This window comes from Emydura macquarii, unplaced genomic scaffold (genome assembly GCF_026122565.2).
Source record: "Emydura macquarii macquarii isolate MOO-44397 ecotype Brisbane River unplaced genomic scaffold, CSIRO-AGI_Emac_v2 contig_1254, whole genome shotgun sequence".
NCBI lineage: Eukaryota > Metazoa > Chordata > Testudines > Chelidae > Emydura > Emydura macquarii.
Genome location: NW_027131391.1, coordinates 9,420,102 through 9,439,618, shown reverse-complemented (window position 1 = coordinate 9,439,618; position 19,517 = coordinate 9,420,102). Strand labels below are relative to the sequence as shown.

General features: G+C 43.9%; 1 protein-coding gene across 9 annotated transcripts in view; it reads left to right on the top strand.

The window, feature by feature from the left end:
• The window catches only part of MTMR3 (myotubularin related protein 3), a 145,275-nt gene that overhangs the window by 57,468 nt on the left and 68,290 nt on the right, over window positions 1–19,517 (top strand). For 8 of the 9 annotated variants that reach the window (XR_010920227.1, XM_067550225.1, XM_067550228.1 and 5 more), the window contains 3 exons: window positions 3,200–3,280; window positions 4,027–4,116; window positions 9,133–9,249. Coding sequence is in view for 8 of the 9 variants with exons in the window: in XM_067550225.1 (XP_067406326.1) it covers window positions 3,200–3,280; window positions 4,027–4,116; window positions 9,133–9,249 (288 nt within the window). In the remaining variant the exon portion in view is untranslated. Of the gene's footprint in view, window positions 1–3,199; window positions 3,281–4,026; window positions 4,117–5,334; window positions 5,384–9,132; window positions 9,250–19,517 lie in introns of all 9 variants that reach the window. The other variant, XM_067550231.1, reaches the window with a different exon arrangement.

The following is a 19,517-nucleotide window of genomic DNA, read 5'->3' as shown; positions in this document are numbered from 1 at the left end:
AATCCTGGTTATATTTTTCAGGTTTCCCTAGAGAGGTACAGGACACAATCAAAGATCTTCCGTTTGATGAATCACATCTCTTCAATCAGAAGACAGATGATTCTTTCCATTCACTGAAAGATTGTAGAGCAGGGGTTCTCACAACACATTTTTTGGTTGGCCTCATAGTGCAGCCACCAAATCTTGCTAGTGGCTGCGCTGACCATTTTTCTTAAAAGACTTAATTAACTTTAGGAAAAACAAATATGCACAAATACACATCCACATCATTGTAATTTATTTTTGTAGGGTTTTTTTTGAAGACTCCATAATAAAAATTTTAAATTGTCTCTCTTCTTTAGTGGACCTAAGCAGAATCGAAACACAAATAAGGCGATTTGCACATTCTTGTCTTTTTGTTGTTTATCTTGCCTTTTTGGTTGCTTGTCTTAAAAAAGACTTGCTTAGCTAGTAAGTCTACTGCTGTGAAAAGTGATATTTGTATGTTTGTTAATGTCACTTTTCACAGCCTCCTAGCTAGCTACTAACAAACATACAAATTCCACTTTTTACAGCAGACATGCTAGGTGTAGCTGGGGGGCTGTGAAGTGATACTTGTATGTTTAACAAACATACAAATGTCACTTTTCACAGCAAGCCCTGGGACAAATTAAGTCCTTGATGGTGGGTCGGGGGCAGCAGGAGCCAGGGGCGATGGGAGGTTGTTGGGGGGGAGGGGGAGGTGAGACCCACTGCTGTGTGGCTGGAGCCTGGGGCTAGAGGCTGAAGTCCTGTGGTCGGAGCCCGGGGCCAGCGCCTGAACCCCCACGGCCAGAGAGTGAAGCCCCAAGTCCCACTACTGGAACCCGCTACCCTACCACTCCAGGGCTAAAGCCTGAGCCCTAATGTCCTGGGAAGGTGGGGGAACTCACTGCGCTCCTCTAGCATTGTGCCCCACCTGTCTCCAGAGGCAGCACAGCCTGCCAATCCCTGCGGGCAGCCTCAGCCACCAACACCAAGGTGGCGCATCCAGGAGCAACAGGGAGGGGCTGCTGCTTCTCCCCACCTCCAACCCATCTCTGCCTAGGAGGCTGTCATGAAACATTTGAGAAACGCTGCTCTTGGAGCCATCCTTTGATCCTTAGGCATGCACTGGAGCCAAAGCGAATATTTTATCACCCGCCCCTACATAGTGCTACAGAACTCCACATTTCTGCCACCAATGAGCCTGTGAGCCTCTTCAGAAATGCTCTGAGGTCCACAGAATCCATCCACGTGTTCCGGCAATACAGACCTCTGCACAACACACCCAGTTGTCACGAAAACAGTATCTCTGAGTGGGACTAGAGAGCCGTTAACCACTCTGTACAACAACGCTCCTTTCAACCATTCCTTTCAGGGGTTATCTCAAACACTTTCAGCCACTATGGAGAGTAATAACAATGGGCTAGTGGGTCCTGGATGTTGTTCGACGCGGCTATGTCATCAAGTTCAGGATGATGCCTCCTCCATATTCCTCACCCCGATCTCTTCTCAGAGATGACTGTCATGACAATATTTGTACCCTAGAGGTGGACTCTGTCCTGCAGTGGGAGTAGTGGAACCAGCCCTTGCAGCTAGGATGCACATAAACATACTAGAACTTCAGGCAGTATACAAAACATGCCATGTGTTCTTACCAGCTATCAGTTATCGTCACACCCTTGTCATGTCGGACAACACGATGACTATACTACATCAACAAACAAGGGGGCATGAGATCCTCAATGCTGTGTATGGCAGTGGTACACCCATGGAAATAGTGCATTGCACATCATATCCTTTTGTCGGCTGCCTACGTGCCAGGTACCCAGAATGTGATTGCCTATGGTCTCAGCAGGAACTTCGTAACTGACCACGAATGGGAGTTACGTACACGGTAGTTGCGGACATCTTTGGTCACTGGGGACTCCAATCTGGGACTTCTTTGCATCCCACACCAAAACCAAGTGCACTCAGTATTCCTCAAGAGAGGGACTTGGTGCCCACTCACAGGGTGATGCTGTGGTCGTCGATTGGTCAGACTGGACAAACTGTGCCTTTCGCTCCTACCATGTGCCCTCCACAAACTCGTGGGAGAGAGTGACAGTCATTCTGATTGCTCCATTCTGGCTCTACCAATTCTGGTTTCTGTTTCTCCTTTGCATGTCAAAATTTCCTTTACTCCTATTCCAGAAATTTCTGAAGCTATCACAACATAATGGCAGAGGCAAGCACCTCGATCCACTGACACTCCACCTGATACCTTGGTTTTTGGATGGACACCTCTGTTAGCATGAGAATGCTCATTGCCAGTACAAGACATCCTCTTCAGTAGCTGGAAGGACTCTACAAGACACTCCTATCAGTCTAAATTTCACTTCCTGGGCACAACAAGGTCTTCTCCCAAAAGCTGTGGTCATCCCGATGCTCTTAGACTATTTCCTCTATCTGAAGACCTTGGGGCTCACTCTCAATTCCATAAAGGTGCATGCAGTGCCCATTAGCACTTTCCATCCTCCAGTGGAGGGGCATTTGATTTTTACCCATCCTTTATCTGCCTGATTCTGGAAGGGCCTTATACGTAAATAACCACCCATTCGTCCTATTGCCCCTCGGTGGGACTGCAACTTAGTCCTTACCTCATTAATGAACTCTTCCTTGAACATCTAGCCTCCTGCTCCCTTTCTCTCTCCTCCATGAAGGTTAATTTCCTCATTGTCATTACCTCAGCGAGGAGGGTTGGCGATTGCAATGTCATTGTGTCTGTGGGCTGGTGAATTCTGTAAGTTTCTTCATCAACCACTGTGCTTAAACTTCCAAATACAAATGTAGTGGCAAATGAACTGAACACTGGACTTATTTTCAGTGTATTTTATTTGTATCCTTTTGTATAATGCGGGTAGCAAAATCCATAATATGTTTGTATAAAAAATAAAAAATAGATGGGAAGAGCCTGCATCTACAAATGACTCAGGAGAGTTCTTAGGGCAGCCTGGAAGGCCATAAGTTTAACTTAAATGATACAAACAGACTAGTCTAATTGTTACATTCAAACTATCTGTTCTTTGTATAATTGCTTGGGGTTTTCTAGCTAGAGTCCTGGTCTTTAAAATTAACTTGCATTTAAAATAATTTATTTGCTAACAGAAGATAAAATGAATTTGTCTTCACATTTACACTTTGCCATTTTGTTTTCCAGCATTTTCTTTTGTGGAAAGAAGAACCTCAAAGTGTTGTGAGCAAAGACGAGGATTTCTCCTCCTACCCTGGACTTGTCATGGTAAGCACATGAGTTTTGTCAGGACTGACCAAAAAAAAAGTAGGCTGAAGCACAAGAAGGATGAGAGTGTCGGTGTGTGATAATAAGAGATACTGTTCTCAATATCTGACAGACATGTCTCTCCAGGCTGCTGGTTGAACTGAAAGGATGGCTCTCGTTGCCATTTTATTTATGTTTGAGCAATTTGTGTTTTAATTTTCTGATGATAGTCTGCATTGTTCCATGGGTACTATCTGCCAGATGGGTGGCATATAAACTAAGGCATTATTCTTCCATCCAAATTCATATTAATTAGCCATGTACTGTTCATGGCATTTAAATGGAATTTATTGTGAGTCTGTTTGAAATTAATTTGCTAGTGCAATTTTACTGATACACTGTGTAGAGTGAAGCTGTTTAAATTGTGCTGGTAAGGTGCAGATTTGTGTAGTATAAGGACTGAGTTCATTTCCTAAATACTGTGCTTAAAATTGAAAGGGAAATACTTTGCTTCATGCTTTTGTAGTTAACAAAAGAAAGAGGTCCCAAATCTGTGTTTTTTACATTGTAAAGTTGTGGGTCACTGGGTATGTAAAACTGCAGCTATTATGTCACTTCAATTGGTTTCTCGTAGCTGAATTCACATAATAGTTCATCATGCCTGAGCCTTTCATTGGTCACTGGGACTCATCACGTCTTCTGTCGATGGAGAGGTCTGCTGTGAATGGGTAACAGTGTTGAATTTAACTGTAGAGTTTTGCTTCTAGGATGAAGAGACTCAGCACAGCCTTGAATGCATCCAGGCTAATCAGATCTTTCCCAGGAAGCAGCTGATTCGAGAGGATGAGAATCTTCAGGTAATCACTGGACCCCTCTTTACCTTTCTTGCATTGACAGATGTGCATGTCTGTTATTGCTCAGTCTAAGCAAGATCACATGGTGCATTAGCTGAGCTGTTTAAGATGTCCTCTGCCATGGAAGTTTCATCCAAAGTTCCATACAGTGATAGAGAAGATAACTGTTTAAGAAAATATGTTTTCTTTTGAAGTATATCACTGGGCCAGACAGAGAGACCATTCGTTGCAGTGTCCAGAGGGTTTCCTTAGACACTCTGAAAATCATAGCCAGTGCTCTCTAAGCTTACTCAGGGACTTTTTAATCACTTAGAAATTTTAATTTCCCCCCCTCAACCCGAATTTGGTAAAGGGTTTATTGCTTAATAGGAACTGTTTCTGTGAAGTGCTGGAATTATTGTTTATCCATTTTTGTTATTGGAAAGACAAAAAGTATTACAATGCATAAAGTGTATTTTTCAATTTCTAATAACTCCAAAATGTTGTAAGGAGTTTTCCTCAACTGGCTTTTAAACTGATTTAGTTACACTGGTGGCAAACCTCATATGTATAAGAGTGTATACGTGGCAAACCTCATGTATACATTACCGTTTGAGTGGTTTATTTTAGTTTAACTTAAACCTATTCCTAATATCTTTACTATAACTGATACAAGTTTGTATCAGTTTAAAAGTGCTCACACAACACAGCCTTTTGCCCTGGCTTAACTAAATAGATTTTAAATTAATAGATTCACAGATTCCAAGGTCAGAAGGGACCACTGTGATCATCTACTCTGACTTCCTGTATAACACAGGCCGTAGGACTTCCCCACAATAATTCTTAGAGCAGATCTTTTAGGAAAACATCTGAATTTGATTTAAAAATTGTCAGTGATGGAGAATCCACCATGACCCTTGGTAAGTTGTTCCAGTGGTTAATTACTGTCACTGTTAAAAAATTTTGCCTTATTTTCAGTCTGAGTTTGCCTAGTTTCAATTTCTAGCCATTAGATTGTGTTATACTTTTCTCTGCTAGATTGAAAAGCCCATTATTAAATACTTGTTCTCCATGTAGACTGTAATGAAGTCGCCCCTTAACTTTCTCTTTGTTAAAATACATAGATTGAGCTCCTTGAGTCTATCACTATAAGGCATGTTTTCTAATCCTTTAATCATTCTTGTGACTCTTCTCTGAACCCCCTGCAATTTATCAACATCCTTCTTGAATTATGGATACCAGAACTGGACACAGTATTCCAGCAGTGGTCGCACCAGTGCCAAATATAGAGGTAAAATAACCTCTCTACTCCTACTTGAGATTCCCCTGTTTATGCATCTAAGGATTGCATTAGCTTTTTTGGCCCCAGCGTTGCACTGGGAGCTCATGTTCAACTGATTATCCACCACAATCCTCAAAATCACACTTTTAGTTAAGATATTTTTTGTGTTATAAGCCCATAAGTATAATGTTCACCAAGGCTAGCTAAAAGGAGCAAGAGCACGAGAGTTCACAAGTTTACAGTGAAAAAAGACAGACGCTTACTTTTTAAAATGAAAGTTTAGAATTTGAAGAATCTCAAGAAGCCCTGAAATTACAGGATTTGTAGATTTTTTCCCCCCCCATATTTCCAATTTTCTGCTGTGCCTGATAATAAGGCAGGGTTTTTTTGGTGGAGAAAGAGGAGGGCGGGGGTTGAAAGAGTTTGCTGTGTGTTTCAATCAGACTAATTTATGCCAAATTTGGATATTTTAGTTCATTTATTTTTTTTAATTACTAGTGAGCAGATAAAGCTAACACTTTTTTCAGCCTAAAGTGTCATTCTACTCTGAAAAGTGACTGTAAAAAAGACACTGGGGTTGTCCCAAGTTTACTGTCTCAGAGATTTGGTGAGCATATGTGTGTCATGACCCCTGGGTTTCGAGCCCAGGCCTGCAAGGTTCATGGGAATAGCCATGTTTGAGCCCTCTATTCATCTGGCAATAGCTTATCTGAGACCCATGAAGCCCAGCCCCAGTGAGAGGCTATGTCCCTGAGGCCTGATGGGTGGAATCCCAGAGTAGCTGATCGGCCCACTGGTCCTACTTACAGGAAGCTATCTGAACAACTGGGCTTCATCCTGCTCTGGACTCTACTTTCTGCTCCCTTCTCCTGTCCCTGCTCCCCGGATTGATTTCTTGGCATCCTGACCCAGCATGACTCCTGGCATCTGACTTATGGTTCCTGACCTCTAGTTTGTCTGCTGCTTTTGGCCCCCTGGTATCTTGACCTGGCCTGACTCTTGTTCCTGTCTCGTACGTCTGATCTCCAGTTTCTCTCCTGCTTTTGACCTCCCAATATCCTGATCCAGCCGATTCTAGACTGCTGTCTTGTGACTGCGGACTCTAGTTCTGACTACTAGGTCTGGCCTCCCATGACCTGTTTGTAACAGTGTGTCCTTGTTTTACAAGTAATAAGATACTCTTCATCAAGTGATTGTCTATATGTATTCCATTTCTGGTGCACATGTGCTCATGCAGAATATTTTTGAATGGCAGTGTCTATTCGCACTACCTCTCCCCACCAAGATACTAGAGACAGACACATCCTCTCTTGAATGGGGAACTCATCTGGATCACCTTCAGACCCAAGGTCTTTGGTCCCCTCAAAGTGAATCTCCTCATAAAAGTCCTGGAGCTATGAGCTCTTCACCTAGCATGCATAGTGTTCCTACCACTACGTTGAGGAATCATTGTACAAATACTGATGAACAATAATACAGCCATGAACTTCATCAACAAGGAGGGGGAGCATGCTGCTTACCTCTCTGCTAGGAAATAGACCTTTTTTGGAATTGGCACAATCAGCCATCAAGTCACACTGGTGTCCCTTCACCTTCTTGGCCTACAGAACTTCCTAGCAGATCAGATCATTAGACAATACTCAGACAATCACGAATTGTAGATCAGGAACTCCATCTTACAAGACATCTTTTGCAAAAGGGGACGCCCAAGGGTTAGACCTGTTTGCCACAGACCAGAACGAGAAGGGTCAAATGTTCTGCTCCAGGGTGGGGAAACCCGCTCAGGCTCTCTGTCTGATGCCTTCCTTTTCTCTTGGGCGGTGGAACTCATATATGCCTACCCTGCAATTCCATTGATACTGAGAGTACTGAGGAAGCTCAGGCAGGATGTAGCCCTGATGACAATGATAGACCTGGTGTGGTCCAGGCAGTTTTGGGACATAGACTTGATGAACCAGTCAATGCAGCCCCCCATGTGATACCCACCCCTTCCCTGGATTTCAGAATCCAAGCTCCAGCTGAGTCTGGATATCTACACAACTGTTTTAGAATTGTAGCATGAGCCTGAGTCTGTAGACCTGGCCCCAAGACTTACTGCCGTGGTTTTTGAAATACAGTGTAGGCATACCCTTAGTGGCTATAACCTCAGCCAGAAGAATAGAAGACATCCAGTCCCTCACAGGATCACCATATACAGTATTCCATGAGGACAAGGTGACTTTAAATCTCACTCAAGGTTCTTGCCTAAAGTTGTCTCAGATTTTCACCTGAATCAAATTATCACCTGCCAGTTTTCTTTCTCTAGCCTCATGTTAATCAAAGGGAAGCTAAACTACACCCCTTAGAATTCAACAAAACCATTCAGGAATTCTCCTAGGCTGCTTCTGACCTTTGCTGACAGGATGAAAGGTCAGCCTATATCCACACAAAGACGATCTAAATGGGTTTCATTCTGTATTAAAACTTGCTATATGGCAGCATGTTTGGATCCACTTACACAGACAGATCAGGGCCTGTTCCACAAGAGCTCAAGCAGCCTCTGTAGCTTCTCTTAAGAGGTATTCCAGTATCTGAGATGTGTTGAGCAGCTACCTGGAATTCAGTTCACATTTTCATTCAGCATTACTCCAGGGAAGAGACCTCAAGATCTGATGTCTGCTTTGGTAGAGCTGTCTTAGAGTCATTGTTTCAGTAGATTGAGTAGCTGTCACCAGGACATGCCTATTTGTGAGTCAGTGGAAGCAAAATTCATGTGGACGATCACTCAAAGAACAAGCTACTTACTCACATGCATTCTACAACCTGCCCTCCTTCCTTGCTACTGTGGAATCCTGTATTTCCTGAGTTCTGTTTTAGTGAACAAACTGAAAGGCAGTTCTGCCCGTCTCGCTCTTTATGCTTTAGGCTGTGCAGTGCCAGAGGTAATTCAGGGTACAGGCGTGGCCCCACTGGACACTGCTTTTCAAAAAGATTCCAATCTTAGCCGTATGGGGTGCATGGACAGCAGAAGTGCAATACATGTGGACAGCACATCTCTAGAACTGTAGTTACTCTAGGACAACTGTTCTTTTTTTCTAGCTGCCAGTCCTGCAACTTCAATTTCAGATCTGAGAATTAAGCTGAGTTTTCCTTCTTGCTCATCATAAAGGTTCTTCAGAACAAATTGCACTCTATGTAGTTCCATTGTCTAGTGGGCTTGTGTCAGTGTAACTGATTAGCGCTTAGTAAACAGCACGTTTGCTGGTGCACAAAAAGGAATGAAATATTTCTCTTAGCTATATTGGCTCTGCAGGGCAAACAAGAACAAAACTTTCGTAACCTAAAGTAAGCAGACTCTGAATATACATAGGGAGCAGTTTTGTTGAGCACTTTTTATATTGTCCCTTTTCAGAGTAGAATTGCATCTAAAAACAGATACATAGTTGAGATATTTGAGTTATGGAAGAACTACAAGGGGTTTTGCTCAGACTTCCAAAAATAGTTCACCTTCAGGCTGAGACCAAGCATGGACATTTTCAGCCCCAAAGGAGGATGTTATGAGAACATTATCTGTATGTTAAAACAAGGCTACAGTGGACATCTGCGCACAATCAGAACTGTGGCTTTCATTCCCAGTTGTAACAACCTCACACGTACTATGCAGTGTTTCAAACCCCCCTTAGGGAGTGTGGATGAGCGGCTTGAGTGGACATTTGTAAGCAAGTGGACATTTGTAGCACATGATTTCTAAAGGGCTTTTTTTTTTTTCTGTTCTGAAGGTCCCCTTCCTTGAACTTCATGGTGAGAGCACAGAGTATGTGGGACGAGCAGAGGATGCCATCATTGCACTTTCTAATTACAGACTGCACATCAAATTCAAGGAGTCTGTTGTGAATGTAAGTGTCATTCGTACTACTGCTGTGATACAGGCATTCAGAATTGGATTCAGATATTGTTCACTCTGCTTGTGTGTTTTAACACTTCCATTCCCGTGTGTATCTTGCCTATTTAAATGGTTAGGTCTTTGGGACGGGCTGTCTGCTACTCTCTGATTGCATAGTGCCTAGCACAATAAGCCCCATTCGTGTTTGGTCTTTAGGCATATCATGATTAAGGCTATGAATCTGTCATGGAGGTCATGGATTTTGTGATATTATGGGACCTCTGTGACTTCTTGAAAATTCTAATAATTCAGCTCTGGGAGGTGGGGCTTCAGCTTCTGTCCCACAGGTTTGGGCTTCAGGTCTGGGTGGGGCTTCGTCTTCAGTATTGTGTAGTGAAAACTGCATTACTGTATGTATATTTCTGTGATTTATTATTCATTGCCCACATCCTGTCTGTGACTTTTAATAAAAATACCTGTGCCAAAATCTTAGCCATATCCATGATTAATAATAATATTGGAATTCAGAATAAAGGGTACAATGAACTTTCTCTTTAGGTTACCTGAAGGGCGTAAAACAGGCTAGAATGGTGAGAGTACTTTCTCTACACAGGGCAAATTCATATTTAGATTCTGAAATAAGAAGCCAAATTTTCAGAGGCGCTGAACACTTAGCAGTTTCGAATTGTGGATGCTCAGCATCTTTCGAAATCCTATTTAGGCACCCATTTTTTGAAAATCTTGTCATGGTTGCACAAGTTCTAACAATATAAAACCAGATGTACACAGCTTTTTGCAGTCCTTTAAGTTAATAAATATAATGCTGACAAATATTCCATGCAGTTTGACTGGCTAACATAGAATCATAGAATATTAGAGTTGGAAGGGACCTCAGGAGGTCATCTAGTCCAACCCCCTGCTCAAAGCAGGACTAACCTCAGCTATATCATCCCAGCCAGGGCTTTGTCAAGCCTCAGCTTAAAAACCTCTAATGATGGAGATTCCACCACCTCCCAAGGTAACTCATTCCAGTGCTTCACCACCCTCCTAGTGAAAAACGTTTTCCTAATGTCCAACCTAGACCTCCCCCCCTGCAACTTGAGACCGTTGCTCCTTGTTCTGTCATCTGCCACCACCGAGAACAGCCCAGCCCCATCCTCCCTGGAACTCCCTTTCAGGTAGTTAAAGGCCGCTATCAAATCCCCCCTCATTCTTCTCTTAATATCAGCCATTAATTATATAGAACTACCTGATACATCGCAAACAATGCAGAAGCATACATGTTGCACACTTGTGGTAAAACAAAATCAGCAAAATAAATCCAAAGTATCAAAAGGCTTAATTTATGAACCTCCTCCCTATCGCAGGGCATTTCCTGAGGATTACCTGGCTGGAGTTAATGCCAGCTAATCATTAACCTTCAGGAAATGCCCATTCCTGAGCTAGTTGTTAAACAGCATAAATAGTAATGTTGTTTTTCGAGTGCTGACAAAACCAAAGAAATTAAAACATAAGTTTGACAATTGTCCTCCACTCATTTAATTGTAGTACATATCACAAAGTAATCTGGGCCACCTGCTGTATTTTTCAGATATATAACTAGTTTGGTTCTTGATGGTATGTCCGTTTTACTTTATGATATGTCAGTCTTAACTTTGAATGTTTCTTTTGTCTTTTTGTGCCAGAGCCAAAAACGTTACTTAATTTTCTTATCATTTTCATTTACCAATATTCTAAAACTAAAGCTTAATGCAAATATATATTATATTAAATAGATTATAACAACTCTAATTATGTATATATGATTATGGATTTTTAAAAACTACTCCAAAGACACAATTATAGTTGATCATGTACATTTTTTTAGTTCATGGATTGTCGATACAAGAAACCATACTGATATATTTGTCAGGCTAGTATAGGTTCCATCCATGTACTCTATCCATGTGCTAAAAATGGTGGTGCCAGGATTTTTGGGGAAAGTGACTTTGTTTTTCTGAACGCAACAGTGTGGTGGGTTTAGTACATTTTCCTCATTATAAGAGGAAAAAATTGCAGTAAGGGTCAGATCTTCAGTTGCAGCTAAGGAGCACACAGGGCAGGGGTGTATGTGTGTGCCTGTGCACAAAGTTAGTGTAATGTTTACTTTTCATTTCCATGATCCTGGAGCCAATCTTTAGATGCAAATTAGATCAACCTTCGGGATGCTCTAAGTTGCTGCAGCTGTTAATAACCCCCAAGGAACAGAACGACAGCCTGGGATCAGGAAGACATAGAAAAGCCTCAAATGAATCCCCTTTGCTCCAGCTATGTCACCCTCTTTCCTCTGTGCTGGCAGCAGAAGGGGTGTGTGACATAAGAACTACACCACAGAGGATTCCCTGACACTGAATGACCCTCCTGGGGACACACAAGCTAGCTCTATGGCTAAATTCTATTGGTGGTGGTACAGGAGTGACTCCAGTGCATCAGAGAATCTAGTCCTGAATTTCAACAAAAGTTTTTCTTCAAGTGGCTGCATATTCCCACTTATGGGTACTGAGTCACCTTGTAGTGCTGTACGGTAAAAACCTCTTCTAGCGATATCTGCTAGACCCCCCACCCCCCTTTCCCTAAAGTGTCATGATGCACTAGAATGAGGCTATAAAGGAGGCAGAGTGCCCTCTCCATCTCAGCTTTTCCAATTGTGCGCCTGGACAGATGTTGAACCATTCCTGTCTCTTTGGAGTTTAGTATAGTTAGTTAGTAAATTAAGGTTTATCCCAGTTCCAGATTATGGAAGAACTGAAGAAACAGAGGAAGCAGGGATTCAAAAGTGTGCTTCCTGCCAGCTGTCTTCCCAGCATCCAGTGACCATTTGCGGTGCCTCAAGTGCCTGGGAGAAGGCACTTGCCTTCTGTGTGTTTGATTTGTCAAACCTTTACTCCTAGAGCCACAAGGATAGAGAGACTGAACTGCAATTTCTCTGCCTAAGGAAGCTCTCGAGGTGACACCCTGGACTCTATCAGGACTCGGATACTAGGTCTAAGCAACCAGTTTCTGCCCATGTTGCTACTAGCATCAAGTGACTGAAGGGTTCCAAGAAGCTCCACTTCCTGTCAGGGTCAGACTCTGTTCCTGTGGCTCCCTCAGTCAATCCCCTGAGGATACAGGTAACTGAACTGAGAGCCACGTGGTTGGATCTGTCTGCCTTGGTTCCAGAAGGGCGGTCAAGAGAGAATTTGGCCACTCTCATTAGTGCTGTACCTCATTCCACCCAGCTATTCAACCCTGATGGAACCCCTGTGTCTGCAGGACCAGGGTCGTCGGTTCCAACTTCCACTTCAGGATCCAGGAAGATGGAGTTGAACGGTGTGTCAGAATCTGGGCCATCAGTGCCTTTGGTTGCATCTGTTGCAGCACGGAAGAAAGAGGCAGAGAGACAAAATGGCTGCTGTTAGTAGTTCCAGTTCCTGCACATTAGAATTGTCGGATCCATCCAGTTCTGGCAAGATTGTTATGGTTCCAAAGTGGAGAGCTGTTCCATTCCTGGCTTCATTAGTGAGGGAAATGGATTTGTATGTAATATCAGATCTGCTGTCCACATCTTCAGATCCACTGTTGGTTCCTTGGTTGGTTCTAGCTACTTCCTTGGTTCCAGAGTGCTCTGACACAGTGACAGCCCTGGTTCATCTACTGGCTCCGTTTGCTTCATTGGTTCTGAGTGTGAAACACTGGATTTCCAAAAGGAGACATATTTCCCCAGTTCTGAGGTCATCTTTCTTATCTCTTGTTAAGAAATAGAGGCCAGAAGATGCTCTGGATCTTCCCTCGCATCACCCTATGCTTCCTTAGGACCCCTACAGAGTCTCCACAAAGAGCCTGATCTCCATTCTTCCCTTCAGATTCACCATTATCACCTTTATATTCTATATCAGATCCGGAACCGCATCCTTACTACGAGGAAAATGAGGGAGAATACAGAGACCTGTGACTCGCTTTGTACCACCCTGTTGTCCGCCTCGTGCAGGCATACAGTAGAACCTCTGAGTTATGAACACCAGTGTTAAAAAATGACCAGTCAATCACACAATCTCATTTGAAAGTGGAAGTACGCAATCAGACAGAAGAGACCCCCCCCCCAAAAAAGGGGGCAAGCCAATACTGTACAGCACAGTGCTGTGTTTACTTTTTTTTTAGTAATTTACATTTAAGGGAACATTTAAAAAAATATGACAAGGAAACTTTCTGTGCTTGTTTCATTTAAATTAAGATGGTTAAAAGTAGCATTTTTCTTCATAGTAAAATTTCAAAGCTGTATTAAGTCAATGTTCAGTTATAAACTTTTGAAAGAACAACCATAATGTTTTGTTCAGAGTTATGAAGAACCTTCATTCCTGAGGTCTTTGTAACTCTGAGGTTCTTCTGTATTCCTAAACCCTGTTGCTGGGGAATCTGGCAATCCTGGGGCCTTGTTGAGGGCCACCTCAGGAGTTTTTTTTATTTACCCTCTGAGTGGATGGAGAGCAGATGTTTCGTTTGTTAAGGATCTGGCAGTCCTGAGATCCTCGGTTCCGACTCCTCCAGATCTTTCAACATTACCAAAAATGGTGCCTGAAATGCTGTCTAAGGAAGAAGATGAGGAGTTGGCTCCTCTCTTCGATCAGAAGCATTTGCAAATGGACTATGAATTCGATTTACTATTGGATGAACATGTGGGGATGACTTCAGCCTCCTCTCCTCCGCTCCCCTCCTCAGGACGCTATGCAGTTCCATGACTTGGTGAATCGTATGGTGTTCACTTTAAATCTACTTGCAGTGCCTATGGAAAAGACTTATCATGCAGTGTTATGGTATCGTTGGGACTACTTCAAGGAGTAGAATATATCTACCAATTTTGGATGGTTTTCCACTGCTAGCTAAATCCATGTGGACTATGCCTACTTCTTGCCAACCTATTTCTAAGAAAGCTGACAAGTTGTATCAGATACCCTCTGAGGGTTTCTCCTACTTTCACACCCACCCTATCCCTAACTCACGGCTGTTAGGTGTGCTGTTGTCAGTAACAAGGCTAGATCTGGGCTATCACTTTCCACCCCATCTGATAAAAAGGGGAAAGGATTGATTAGTTGGGGAGAAAGATGTTCTCATCTTGCCTCAGTATTAGTGTGGTAAATTATCAGGCAGTCATGGCCCGTTACCATTCCATCTATGGGAAAAGATGACATTATTTTTCCAGGACTTGCCTGATGACAGAAGAAGGTTGATGAATGCTGTCTTAATAGAGGGGCGGAATGTAGCCAAACATGCACCCAAAGTTTCTTTTGACTCTGTTGCTAGAGCATTTGCATCTGCTATGACCATCAGGAGGCACTCATGACTCTGTTCCTCCTCCCTAGCTATGGACACTAGAATTAAGCCGGAGGATCTTACTCATACACGGGAAGGTCTTTTCAGTGAAAATACAGACGAATTGCTGGGAAAACCGAAGGACACGAGAGCAATGACTTGCTCTCTGGATTTGATTCCCTCTGCTAGGAGGAGACCTCCATTCCCTCTTTCCGATACCAGAGGCAGTCCTACCTCCCGTCGATGCCAGAGGCAGTCCTACATCTTATCTCCCGGTAAACCAGGGATGTCCACAGTGCCCGCAGCCTTCCAGGAAAACTATAAGAAAAAACCTTTCAAACCAAGATCCAAATCTAAACAAGCCACTTCCTCATCAGCATCATTGTCACAGAATAACAAGCCTCAGTTTTGATGGGACAATCAGGATTTGAGAACTAGTCACTCAAGACTAATCTACCCTTCTCTTTGGACACAGACTAGCCAACTTCATCAACCATTGGAGGCAAATTACATTGGACCAGTGGGTTTTATGGATTGTAGAAAGGGGTTGTGACATTCAGTTCAGAAGATTGCCTCTCCCCATCTTTCCTACCCTTTCCTTTTGAGAGACCTCTCTCATGAGGCAATTCTTATCGTAGAAGTAGAAAAATTGCTTCTGATAGGAGCAGTTGACAAGGTTCCTGAATACGTGAGCTATCAGAGATTTTTATTCCTTCTGTTTTTTGATGCAGAAGAAGGATGGGGGGGTTTCGACCAATACTGGATTTAAGGTATTTAAACAAATACATTTGGAAGTTTTGCTTCTACATATTGACTTTGGGCAGTATAATATCTTTGCTGTCAGTCATGGATTGGTTCGCAACTCTTGATCTAAAGGATGTGGATATTCATATTTCTGTTTGTCAAAATCATCACAGGTACCTTTGATTCGTGGTGGCTGGTTGCAACTTCCAGTACAGTGTGCTCCAATTTAGCCTTTCCACAGCACGTAGAGTTTTTACAAAATGTCTCTCTGTGATAGCGACTCATCTGAGGAATCAGGGCATTTTTGTTTACTCCTGTTTAGACTACTGGCTACTGAAGGCTTCTATGTGCAAGGATCTGTTAAAGCATATCGTCTTCATGACCAGTCTCTTTTCAGACCACAGTTCTTCGCAACTGCCCAAAGCTGATCCTCTGTCCTTCACAAAGGATTCACTTTATGGGTGCCATACTCTGTGGAAGGGAGAGCTTTTCTGTCAGAGGACAGATTTATCAATATGACCCAGTACCTGCTACAGAATTGGCGATGTCTCACCCAGAGAGTAAAATTCTCCCTTAGTGTCATGGGTCTTATGGCAGCCACTACTTGTGTGACTCCATTTGCCTGTCTAAGAATGAGATCTTTACAACACTGGATGTCTCGGGTGTACAGACCAGGTTGGAAGAGCCTTCCGTTGTTGATCACTCTGTGTCAGAATATCGTAGTTTCCTTAGACTGGTGGTTAGTCAGAACAAATACGCTCAGGTGTGTACAGTTCAATCCTTTGGGTCCATCCTGGACAGTGACTTCAGAAGCATCAACCAGGGGTTGGGGAGAGCATCTGAATCATTTGACAGTTCAGTGGTACTGGTCTGCTCAGGAGACATCCCTGTATATCACTGTATTGAAACTGAGAGTTGTTCACCAGCACTCTGGTCATTCCTCCCCACTCCAAGAAAGTGTTGTGCAGGTGGTGATGGACAATACATTGGTGATATATTACATCAACAGGCAGGGAGGGCCACCTCTGCTCTGTTGTGCACAGAGGTGATAAATCTATGGGAATGGTGGTGGTATTTGCATCTAGCAAGGGAAAACTGTAATCGCAGACTGTCTAAGTGGAAACAGTTATCAGATGCACGAATGGTCCCTAAGAGTACCTCTACACAGGGATAAAAGACCTGCGGCACGGCTGAGGCTGGTCCAAGTCAGCTGACTGGAGTTCATGGGGCTTGGGCAGTAGGGCTAAAAATTGCTGTGTAGACAGTTGAGCTTGAGCTGAAGGGGAATGTCTACACAACAGTTTTTCAACCTGGAGCTCAGGCCCTGCATCACCGAATCAGCTGACCCGAGCCATGCGCATGTTTTTATAATCTGTGTAGATGTACCCAGTGGGTTCAGTTGGTTCTGACTATGTTCTCCAACTGGGGTCAACCAGAGGTGTACCTGTTTTGCAACCAGGGTCAACAGAAATTGTCATCTCTTCCGTTCCAGAGTGGGCAGGAATAGTCAGTCCCTGTCAGTTTCTTTCCTTTCCCACTGGGGCAAGGGCCAGATGTATGCATTTTCCCCTTTCCCATTGATTCAGAAGGTGGTAATGAAGATACCTCAGGACAGGGCAAGGAAGATATTAATTGCCCTAGCGTAGCCACATCAGTAGTGATTTAACAGTCTCCTTCAGGTGTTAGGCAGAATCTTCATTCATCATCCCTGTCACCAGATCTCCCGTCCCAGCTGGAGGGCAGCATCTCTCACCTGGCCCCACAGTTTCTTCACCTGATGGCGTGAGTGATTGAACTCTGTCTCTGTCTGCTCTTGAGCTTTCATATTCTTCATCTGTGCAGGACATACTAATTAATGCGCAAAAACAATCTATTAGAAACTATTACTGTCTAAAGTGGCCCAGATTTCAGACTTGGATGAAGGGATGATCTGACTTTTCTCTATCTCATTCCATTCCTTGTGTTCTGGAATACTGAATGTACTTAAAGAATCGGGTTATCCAACTCACTGGTATAGGTTCACTTGGTAGCCATCTCCATGTATTACATTCTAGTTGATGTTTGGTTAAAAGATTTGTGAAGGGATCATCAAATATTTCCGTTCATCTCCGTTAGAAAACTCATTCCTCCTTGGGACCTCAATTTGGTGTTGACCATGCTGATGAAATCACCCTTTGAATCCTTGGATGAGTGCTCTTTCTACTATTTATCTATCAAGATGGTTTTCGTTATTGCCATCACATTGGGAGAGTGAGTGAAAATGCCCTTATGGCTGATCCAATATTCAATTCTTTTCATAAGGACAAGGTAATACTTAGCTCTGATCTCAGATTTTTAACTAAGGTGGAGTGTGATTTCCACATCAATCAAACCTTTAATTTGCTGGTTTACCCCCCTAAACAGCTGTCTAATAAGGGGGAATTGGTTCTACATACTTTGGATGATAGAAAGGCTTTCGTCTATTACCTGGGCAGAACTAAGAGGTTTTTATAAATCGCCTAGATGGTTTGTGTCTTATGCTGTAGGAGCGCATGGCTGTCCCTCCTTGTCAGCCTCAGTGGGAGGCCACGTCTCCTCGCTGGCTTACCTGTGTGGGGAAGTTTAAGGCAGGGGGTTAGCTATCTCTAAGGCCCCAGCCCCAGGCAGCACAGGGCGGGTAAGCAGTCAATGGGTCTGGCCCTCAGACAGGGCGGGCAAATAAACAGTCTACATCCTTAAGCTCTAGGGATTCCCCGGGGGGGGGGGGGGCGAGGGGGAGGAGGATGTTGCGCACCAATGCCGTATAGGGCTCACAGGCGGGATAAGCACCATCAAGGCTTCACAGGAAGGGGTGAGGCTGCCACCGCAGGGTGGGGTGGCAAGGGGGGGGGTAGGGGAATGCAGGCCCTCCCGACTCCACCGTGTCGCAGCCCAGGGCCCTATTATTGGCGGAGTGTTCCATCACTAGGTCAGCGGGACTCCAGCTGAAACATGCTGACTGATGCTCAGACATGAGCACAGCCAGTGGTCAGCTACCCTTGAGCTACTTCCTCTACCCTCTTTATAGTGTAACTGCCTCCAAAGTTTGTCATCTGCCTCCTCGGGGTACATCACCAGTGGCAGTCCCAGTAGCTCCTTGGCGTCTGGGTTGTCGAGCACCTCAGATAAGTCCTCGGTGCAGCCGGAGTCCTCGCAAGGCTCCCACTCCAGCGGCAGGCAGGCGATATCCTTCTCCTCCATTGGCTGTCTCCCAACCGATCTGCAGGGCCCACCCATTATACTTCCTGTTCCTGTCCCTCTGCTTCTGGCATGGTGGGCATGTCCCTCCTGGCTCCGCCAGCCAGGGGGTGCATGACTGTCCCTCCGTGTCAGTCTCAGGGGGAGGCCACGCCCCCTCGCTACATATGCAAAGAATTACATGGGGTATATGGTTTCTTCCCCAGACCATTTCTCAGTGGATTAAACAGTATATTGCTGAGTGCAACACATGGGCAAAACTCCCTGTACCTTCTGGGATTTAACCTCATTCCACTAGAGCTGTGGCTCCACTGGTCTGAGGCAGGTGCCAGTTGTTGAAATTTGCAAAACTGTGACCTGGACTTCTGTGCATACTTTCACCAAGCAGTGTGCTCTGGACTTGGCTTCTAGGACGGACACTGGATTTGGCAAGGCAGTGCTATTCAGCTAAAGACTCTGTTCCTGTCTCCAGGTTAGTTTCAGCACTGTTTATCAGTCTATCCCATAAGTAGGAATATGCAGAATCTCTCGCAGAAATGAAAGTTATTTACTTGTAACTGAAGTTCTTTGAGATGTCTATGCATATTCACACTTCCCTCTCCTCAGACCCTCCGTCAGAGTCCTTATTATTCCGTGTCATTGGCTTTGTGGTTGAAGGAACTGAGGTGATTAGGGCACTCTGTCCCCTTTATAAGCTCGCAGTGCCTTGTGACTCTGTGGGGAGGGGTGGGGAAGGCATGGGGGTGCTCTAGCTGATCCTTCTGTAATATTTATTTACCATAGAGCACCACAAGGTGGCACAGTACAGGTGTGAATGTGGTGCCGTCTCAGAATTACGGTTACAGGTAAGCAGCCTTCATTTTCAAATGACTAAGCTCCGTTTGCATTCCTTTTATTTTAAAATGAATAGCCTCAAGCAGAGTCCTATGGCAATTTTAGGCTGAATCCAAATTACATTATCTACTATGTTAAAATAAAATTGAAGGTCTAAGT